This window comes from Myotis davidii, unplaced genomic scaffold (assembly GCF_000327345.1).
Source record: "Myotis davidii unplaced genomic scaffold, ASM32734v1 scaffold901, whole genome shotgun sequence".
NCBI lineage: Eukaryota > Metazoa > Chordata > Mammalia > Chiroptera > Vespertilionidae > Myotis > Myotis davidii.
In genome coordinates, this window is record NW_006291427.1 from 547,632 (window position 1) to 556,961 (window position 9,330).

Below are 9,330 nucleotides of genomic sequence, written 5' to 3' on the forward strand. Positions count from 1 at the left end.
CAAAAGCATTCACATGCCAATCTCATATCTCATTGTTGAACCTGATTTCCTCCTGCTTCATTGAAAGATCTAGAAATGAGAAAATCCAGAATATTTCTTTTCCCAGAGATTTCTTCCTGAAAGAGAGGGACCCTCTCTATTCCTACTACCATGCCAAACCATGCCAAACTTCTGTATAGACACGAGGAGCAGCAGCTAGCCTAGGGGACTCTGTTTTTTGTCTTTAAATCTTATCTTTTTAGTGTTAATCAGGAATTATCATGGGTCTTTATTTTTGTCTTCCCTTGTTCTTAAGAAATATATGGGCTCTGGGACCTTGAGGATGTGCTGTAGGTCTCAAACAATGATAAAACAGGAAATGGGAAGTGGTTGCACATCTGAGTTCCCAGAAGTACCCCCTCAGCTGAACACTGAACTGTTGGAGGTCTGAGCCAAGATAGAGGAGGTCTCCGGAGGGGCAGTCTCTGCCTTTCTCACTCTGTCGTCCTTGTCTCTTATTAGAAGCCTCCAAAACATTCTTGCTTCCTTTCTTTCTTTGAATTAGGAAGTAGCTCAGGAAGGAAGTTCTACTTGAGGCTAACACTAGGCTAACACATAGCTTTATGTGTTGTTTTATCCTTTCTCCCTTCGTCCCCTCCCATAAACAGACCTGCAATGCTAACTGCATTATACTTCACTTTCTTTCTATTTCTCTCCCACAGGAGAGGCCTGAACCCCCCTCATCGAGTCAAATCCATCTCCATGACAACTTTCACTGAGCCTGAAGTAGTATTCCTGCAATCCCGTGGAAACGAGGTGAGCAGCCACTGATGGAGTATTATAGGCTAATAGTTGCCCTATCTGCTGGAGAGCTTTGTCTTAAGATTATAGAAAAACCCTTCAGTTTTTTTCTAGTCGTTTCTCTTATTTTTTAGAATATAAGATATCTTGCCTTATGTATATTTACAGATCTCAGTTATGCAAATTGTGGTTTATAGGCCTCTTGTTGGAGGAATCAAGGAAAGAAGCAAAATCTCTGCAGAAGGTTGTCCTTGGGCACTTGAGGGAAAAATGGTTAGAGTTTCACCTTGATGAGCATTTAGAGTTGACTGGGCCTGCCCCTCTCATTAAGATCCCCTAGAGCTGACTTGAGCCTTAGCAACCCAGGTTTAAGTCTATGTCATTTACTTGAAAGTGAGTTAAACCCCTTCCTCAGCTAAATCTGCTGGTAGGAAGATGCCATTCTTGGTGTTAGCAGGACACCTAGCTTACAACTGATTGGCTTACTTGCAGGGTGCAAACAAGGGCCTCTGGAGGGTGTTCTAGAAACCACAGCTCTGAAAATTGCCCCTGACCTCACCCCCATCCAAATTTAGTTCCCATAATTCTCATGGCCCTCTAATCCTCCTATATAATAAAAGCGTAATATGCAAATCGACCGAACTGCAGAACAACCAGTCGCTATGACGTGCACTGACCACCAGGGGCAGACGCTCAATGCAGGAGCTGCTCCCTGATGGTCAGTGCACTCCCACAGGGGGAGCACCACTCAGCCAGAACAGAATCCAGGCTCACAGCTGGCGAGCACAGCATCGGAGGCGGGTGATAAGGAGTGAGGGGTCCTGGACTGTGAGAGGGCACAGGCCAGGCTGAAGGACACCCCCCTCCCCAGTACACATATCTCATGCACCGGGCCTCTAGTTTCTTTTATAATATTTGTCTCAGTATATAATTATAAGTTTGTTTTTTTTTTTAATTTAAAGCATGACCTCCCCATTAGATGACAGCTCTGTGACAGGGCATCATGTCTTCACACTGTGTCCATGCTCAGTAGATATTTATTGATGAATAAACTGGAAGTGGTATCATTCCCCTTTCATGCTTTCTGCCCCAACTCCTCTGTCACCTAACTCCATTCCTTTAGGTTTGCAGGAAAATTTGGCTGGGTCTCTTTGATGCTCGGACATCTTTAATACCAGATTCCAGGGATCCTCAGAAAGTGAAGGAGTTTCTCCAGGAAAAATATGAGAAGAAGAGATGGTAAGGAGGAAGAAAGAGATTGATATGAATACATGTGTCCAATACATACTTCATCTGATAGTCCAGATTCTAGAGTTGAATTGGGGCTTCTCTCAAAAGCTAAACTTGGGTTGAGTCTGTTTCACTCAGATTTGGTTAGGGCTTAATTCTGCCTTCAAAATAATAAAGCTACATGGAAAGATAACTTGTTCTTGGTCACTAACCTTGCAGCTTTGATGTCCCCTCTTTTGGGAAGATGGTAGACTAACTGGAGAGGGAGCTAGGCCTGTGGGAGTGGGGGTCAGTTTTTATAGCTCACCTGATTTTATATATGTCCTATATAATTTTTTGCTTTTAGCCCATCATTTCTTTCATGATTTGTATGTTTGTTGTTTTCTGGAAGAGGAAAACGTCTCTGTTCTCCCCTACCTTTTCTTTCCCGAGGTGTCACTTCTTATTGTTTGATTTTTGGGCATGAGAATGTTGGGAGTAACTATAGGGTTGAAAAGAGAATGCAAGGAGATTGGTGTGGTAGATAAAGCAGCACTTTGGATTCCTTCCTGGGGGTGTCCTCACAAGAAAGAATATTCTTCCAGAATAGAGACCAAACACACTGTAGTGAGAGGGATTTTATAAAAAGTAACAGGACCTGGCAGGAGAGGTTTTGAGCTCTTAGAAGATGAGGTGGCAGAAAGTTTTACTATGAGACTGAGAATCTGAAGAAATACCCAGAAATAAAAGGAGGGACCTTGAGTAGGAAGCTGGAAAATAGGATCACCTATTCATCAGCATTATTGCAGATGTTATACTTGAAACCCAGATGGTTTGACGTCAGAAAGAGGAAGAAATAATAGGCGTAAGCCAGAGGAAACTGAACGTCCTGCAGAAAAAAAATTAGCATCTGACAGTAAAGGGGAATCTCAAGATAGGCAGAATTTTGCTTTGTTGCTAAATTCCTTTTAGTTCAAAAAAGAAAATTAGAAAATGAAAAAGGATTTTGGCTGCTATAACCTGTGTTTTTCCAAGCACCTAAGGTGAGCGTGGTCCAAGGTTTACCCCTCTCCTTTCAACCTAATATTCTTTCTTGAAGGTATGTCCCCCCAGATCAAGTCAAGGGGCCCACTTACACCAAAGGCAGTGCCTCCACCCCTATCCAGGGCTCCATCCCGGAAGGGAAGCCTCTGCGTACACTTCTGGGGGATCCTGTGTCATCTCTTTCAGCTGATGCCTCCACCTCTAGCCAGGTAACTCTCAGATCTGCCCTTCACGATTACTTTGGAATTTGGGAGACAGGAGTATCAGTTTCCTAAATCTCCTGGACTTAGTAGACAACAGTTCAGGAGCTGTGAGTTGGTTCTCAGCCCTGCTGTTACCTATGTCTTGCATCTGTCACCTTGGACTCATATCTTTTGGAAGAAAAAACCAACAGGAAGTGGTATTTAGGGAAGTCAGAGTATGAACTCCAAACCTGACCATTCCTCCAAGGAAACACAGAAGGGGCCGGGACTCTGCTTCAAGCACCTGGGAAAGATGAGGAGGTAATAGCTCCAGGGGCACTGTTGGGCAATATCCCTGTATATTTCAGAGTTACCGTGGCTAGTATGCTCTAAAGTGTGTGGTTCTGGGAGCTGGTGTACTGAGAAGACAGAGGAATTAGGTATGAGAGAAGCTAAGGCAGTTTCTGCCCAGGAGTCCTCTCAGTTGAGAGCAGTTTCTTGCTCTCCTCTCTCTCTACTTGCCTATCTGGGGGTCGCCTGGGGAGCCCTGCAGGGGCTGGCATTTCTGGGATTCCAAGTGCTATATGTAATGTCTTATCCAAGTCTGTTAGCCAGTCTCAGGCTCGGATATCTCAGTCCCGGAGTACTCAGCCACCTCCCCACTCCTCGGTCAAGAAAGCCAGTACTGACCTGCTGGCTGACATTGGTGGAGACCCCTTTGCTGCTCCCCAGAGTGTACCATCATTTGCTGCATTCCCAGCCTTTGGGGGTAAGTGGGACTTGGGATAAGAACCTTACTACAACATATGTACCCTTAACACAAAAAATTCACTTCCCTGGGGGGACCAGGTTCTACTTGGCCCTAGCTGTCTTCACATGAACAAACGTGATGGTAATTCCGAAGCCTCAAGGCTGGGAGGGTTGGGGTCAGAGGGGTACCAGGGATTATGTTTGGGAATTGGGGCTCCTGGCATGTTCTTTTAGAACACTGGAAATAGACTTTTTATTACTTTCACTCTATTAAAATGGGAGCAGGGGGATTATCGTGTTCCATATACCCTAACGTCTTCCCAAAGATCAGCAATAGCCAATAATAGAGTTGAATAAGGCGGTATCTAGTTTCCCTTTTTGCTTTTCAAGCCCCTTTCTCCCCCAGAAAATAATTTTCCCCACATGATTCTGCTCAAACTAGACCCTGACAAAAATGTTAATGCCTCATGGAAAAAGGATAAAAAGGTGATGGGAGTGAACTTAGAGCCTCTGAGATCCCCTTTCCCCAACCTGTGTCTAGCTCTCTGCCAAAAGCCCCTGCATCTCCCTCTGAAAAGGATCCTGTGGAAAGGCAGATGCCCCATCGGGTGGCCTTTGAAGGCCTTTAGAATTAGTGTACATTATTCTATTATTATTCCATTATTCTAGTTAGTGTATATTACTGTATATTGATATACATTTTATCTATATAACTTTTGCATTCCCTTAACCTATAGGCCAGACACCTTCCCATGGGGGCTTTGCCAACTTCGATGCCTTTGGCAGTAGCCCCAGCTCTTCTGCATTTGGAAGCATTCCTCTGGCTCGCCAAACCCCGTTTCAGGCCCAGCCAACAGCCACAGGTAAACTCTGCCTCACCGGTGGTTTCCTTTCTCCCAGCTGCATCCAGCTGTTCACATCCATATATCACCTTTCATTCACATCTGCACCAGCCTAAAGAATTGTGCAAAGGATAAAAGAGAAGCTCTAGGAAAGGCTGAGAGGATTCTGATGAGATGATTTTTGTGATGAAGAGGGGGCTCCATTGTTCTATTTTTATTTATTTTTTATTCAGAGAGGAAGGAAGAGGGAGAGAGAGAGAAACATCAATGATGAAAATCATTGATCAGCTGCCTCCTACACACCCCCTACTGGGGATTGAGTCCTCACCCATTCCTCTTAGAGCAGAGGCCTGTAAACTCCATGTTGTGTAGTTTATGTTATACAATTGAAAGAGAGTCTAAAGATTGCCAGCGGTTCTCAACCTGTGGGTCGCGACCCCTGAAAATATATCCTGCATATCAGATATTTACATTACTATTCATAACAGTAGCAAAATTAGAGTTATGAAGTAGCAACGAAAATAGTTTTATGGTTGGGGGTCACCACCACGTGAGGAACTGTATTAAAGGGTTGCGGCATTAGGAAGGTTGAGAACCATTGCAGCATTCAGCTTCTCCCTAAGTGCCCAGGCCTCGAGTCTACAGAGTGGACTCCCTTTTGACATCCTTGGATGCGGGAGGGCAGCTGAAGTGCTGTAAAGAGCAGATGTCTGAGGAAAACCAGTGACTTACGCTCTTTTTCTTTCTTCCACCTTCCTGCCGTTTCCCTCCTAAACCCTCATTGCTAGCCAGTGGGATGCTGACTGGAAGTTACAGCTTTGGTAAGTTATCCTGCCTACCCTATAGGCACCCAAGTTAGGAGCTCACCTCAGGTCCTCTGATCCTAGAATTTCTAGGTCTGGAAGGAACTCTTCAAAGTTAGCCATTCTCCAGATGAGACAGTTCAATAGTTTCCCTATTCGTGCAACCCACAGAATGGCAGACCTTGACCCTGGGCCCAGGCTTCCTGACTCTTGGTCTGCCCACAGCCTTCCCACTGTGACACTGAACTGGCTACTTGCTTTTGTTTTTATTTTATTTTCATACTTTTGAATGGGACAAGAAGAGACATTTTTATATTGATAAAAGTTTAAAAAGTAAGTTTAACTGATAGGGTAACCTTGAAATTCATAAAGCAATAACTATTAGATAATTAAAATTTAATAAACCAACAGAGAGGGAGGCTATAATAGACTCTCACAAATTAATAGGTAAAGTAGACAGTTAAGGAAGGAAGCCAGCCATTTGAGTAACACTTTAACAAGTTTGACCTAATAAATATAAATAGAATTTTGTAAACAAAAGGCAGAATATATAGTATTTGCAAACATAGAACCATTTTACAATTTGGGATATTTATAGGGGGCAACAAAATCTCCATAAATACTAACAAATAGAAATTACACAGGTCACATTTTATATGATAAAAGATGTCCTAAATAAAACTTAAAGGCATGGAACAGGGAGGAGATACTTACAACCTGGGAGATAGACAAAAAGCTAATAGCCATAATGTGTTTTATAAAACACCTATAAATAAAAAAGAATAGGATAATGGCCGAAACCGGTTTGGCTCAGTGGATAGAGCGTCGGCCTGCGGACTGGGGGGGTCCCAGGTTCGATTCCGGTCAAGGGCATGTACCTGGGTTGCGGGCACATCCCCAGTAGGAGATGTGCAGGAGGCAGCTGATCGATGTTTCTCTCTCATCGATGTTTCTAACTCTCTATCTCTCTCCCTTCCTCTCTGTAAAAAATCAATAAAATATATTTAAAAAAAAAAAAAAGAATAGGATAATGGACAAAGGATATAAGCAGATAATACCCAGAAAAAATATGAAAATGTCTTTGACCTAACTAATCAGATGCAAATTAGAATAAAATATTCATTTTTGACATTATATTAGCAAAAATTTTAAAGATTGATAATGGCCAATATTTTGTGGGGAAATGGGCCCTTTCTTTAAAAAATTGATTTCAGAGAGAGGAAGGAGAGGGAGAAAGGAATAGAAACTTTAATAATAAGAGAGAATCATTGATCGGCTGTCTCCTGCACATTCCCTGTTGGGGGTCAAGTCCACAACTGGGGCATGTGCCATGTCTGGGAATCAAACCATGACCTCCTGGTTGGTTCATAGGCCGACACTCAACCACTGAGCCACACCAGCCAGGCAAATGGGCCCTTTTGTGAGCTGTTGGTAAGAATGTAAATTGGTACAGGAGTATTCAGGTTAGCAAAAGGAAAATGTTCTTGGGAATTGGAGCTCTAAAGGAAATAGTCAATACAAGGTTATTATAAATTGGTCTGTTCAGAAATGCATTCCTAGCACAGTTGATTGTTTTAAATATTTTAAAGGAGAAAAAGAAGGCATTAGCCCTGGAACCATTCCTGGCTGAAATGGGGATGAAACTTTTGTTCAGTGTCTGATCATCTCAAAATGCAGAGTCTGCAGCCATATCCAGAGCCAACCAGCATTTTTGAGGCTCTTGTCATTGCCAGAAGCATCCTCGGATTATCTCCAGGAGGAATGAAAGATTCCCCATTTTGCAGGCGAGAAAACTGGCTCAACTTGATCAGTGACTTGGCCAAAATTGAATAGCTGATAAGTGGCAGATTCCATTCACATTGTACCACATCATGATCATGAGGTTGCTTCTGTGAGTGTGATATAAAAGAACTATTGGGCCCAGCTGGTGTGTCTCAGTAGTTGAGTGTCAACCTATGAACCAGGAAGCTAGGTTAAGGTTTGATTCCCAGTCAGGGCACATGTCCCATTCGGGCTTGATTCCCCAGTAGGGGGTGAGCAAGAAGCAGCCAATCAATGATTCTCTCTCATCATTGATGTATCAATCTCTTTCTCCATCTCCCTTCCTCTCTGAAATCAATAAAAAAATATTTTTAAAAGAACTATTGGGCCCTAGCTGGTTTGGTTCAGTGGATAGAGCGTTGGCCTGTGAGCTGAAGAGTCCCGGGTTCGATTCTGGTCAAGGGCACATGCCCAGGTTGCAGGCTCTATCCCCATTAGGGGGCATGTAGGAAGCCCCCAACCGATGATTCTCTCTCATCATTGATGTTTCTCTCTCTCTCTCTCTCTCTCTCTCTCTCTCTCTCTCTGCCTCTCTGAAATCAATTTTAAAAACAACTATTGGGTATGAAGTAGGAAGATGTTGGGGAGAGGTGGGTATTTCTTCTGACAAGCCTTGTATTTTTATATTTCTAAGAGGGAGTATGGAGAGGGGAGCTTTCTAAAACTGCAGTTTTCCCCTGAAACTGCTATAAGACGTGTACAAATACAGCTCCAGAAGTGAGGCTCTGGAAGTATGTTAGAAGCAAATCCAAGCACAGATACTCTAGCTGTGGCCTCCTTTCTGAGAATGTGCTCTTTTTAAGGTGTTCACTTCAAGTAAGGGCCAGTTCTGCCCTCTGCTGTCCACCAGGAGACACACAACACTGCTTGCAGATGGAACCACAGCCCTTCTCCCAGCCTGGGAGGACAGAGGACCTGGTCCTCACTGAGGGGAGTTCCCTGACATGAAGGCCCAGAGCAGGACTGAAGAGTCTGATCTAAGGGAGCTGTGTTCGCTCAGAAATTCCATGTACCCTGAGTCAATCAGGCAAGGGAAGGACCTGGGGCTGGAAAATCAGAAGGTCCAGCACCACCCTGCTGGTTTTCCAGCCTTCTTCAGGCCTGTGGAGTGGAGAGGATTGAAGCCCAAGAATGTGCAGTGGCATTATAGCCTCGCACTTGTTCCTGTAGGAAGTCCAGGGGTTGGGGAAGAAGAGCGCCCAGGAGAGGACTGTCTTTTAAGCGCTGGCACCCCGGATGCAGCCCATCTTTGGAACCTTGCAGTAGGCAGGCACTGGGCACCTGTCTTACCTGCTGGATTCTCAGCTTCTCCAAGTTAGAGCCTGGTCACCATCAGTTAAGCTCATGCCTAGTACAGTGAAGATACCCTTAAACAAGGTTTTGGAGGAATACAGCTAAACCTTTAGAAAAGAAAAAGCATGGATATTTAAGTTACAGTTCTGGGCATTCAGAAAAAAAACAAAACTTGATTGACAAGAAAACAGGATGAGGTTTGAAGGAGCCAGGGAGCAACACAGATTGAAGAACCAGCTTGGCTTTGCCATTTCCTTCCTTGTATCCTTTCTTTATCTTTCCCTTTCCCTTCTTTTTCCTCTTGTCTCTGAGAGGAAAAGTATCTTCCATTGTGAAGGATCCCTCTCACCGTTTCCCACTTTCTGCAGGGCTTGGTCACATCAGCTTTATCTGAATAACACTTCTATTTCGTTTCCCTTTGCTGGCATATTCCCTTTACCCCAGAATATGCTTAAAGTTTCCCATTCTACAGAATGTTTCCACAGCCTTACCCATGCTAGTCTCTTGTCACAACTCCTCTCCACGGCCATCTCTCTGGAAAGAGGAGCAGATGGCCTTCATTTACTCATTTTTTACTGTCCTGCTTCTCTCTCTCTCTCTCTCTCT

At 43.9% G+C, this 9,330-nt stretch overlaps 1 protein-coding gene across 2 annotated transcripts in view; it reads left to right on the forward strand.

Annotated features, from left to right (window-relative positions):
* The window catches only part of AGFG2 (ArfGAP with FG repeats 2), a 24,838-nt gene that overhangs the window by 9,719 nt on the left and 5,789 nt on the right, over positions 1-9,330 (forward strand). The window contains exons 2-7 of one of the 2 annotated variants that reach the window (XM_006764683.2): positions 702-795; positions 1,904-2,019; positions 3,089-3,242; positions 3,819-3,984; positions 4,703-4,828; positions 5,596-5,628. In XM_006764683.2, the coding sequence (XP_006764746.1) occupies positions 702-795; positions 1,904-2,019; positions 3,089-3,242; positions 3,819-3,984; positions 4,703-4,828; positions 5,596-5,628 (689 nt within the window). The remainder of the gene's footprint in view (positions 1-701; positions 796-1,903; positions 2,020-3,088; positions 3,243-3,818; positions 3,985-4,702; positions 4,829-5,595; positions 5,629-9,330) is intronic. The other variant, XM_006764684.2, reaches the window with a different exon arrangement.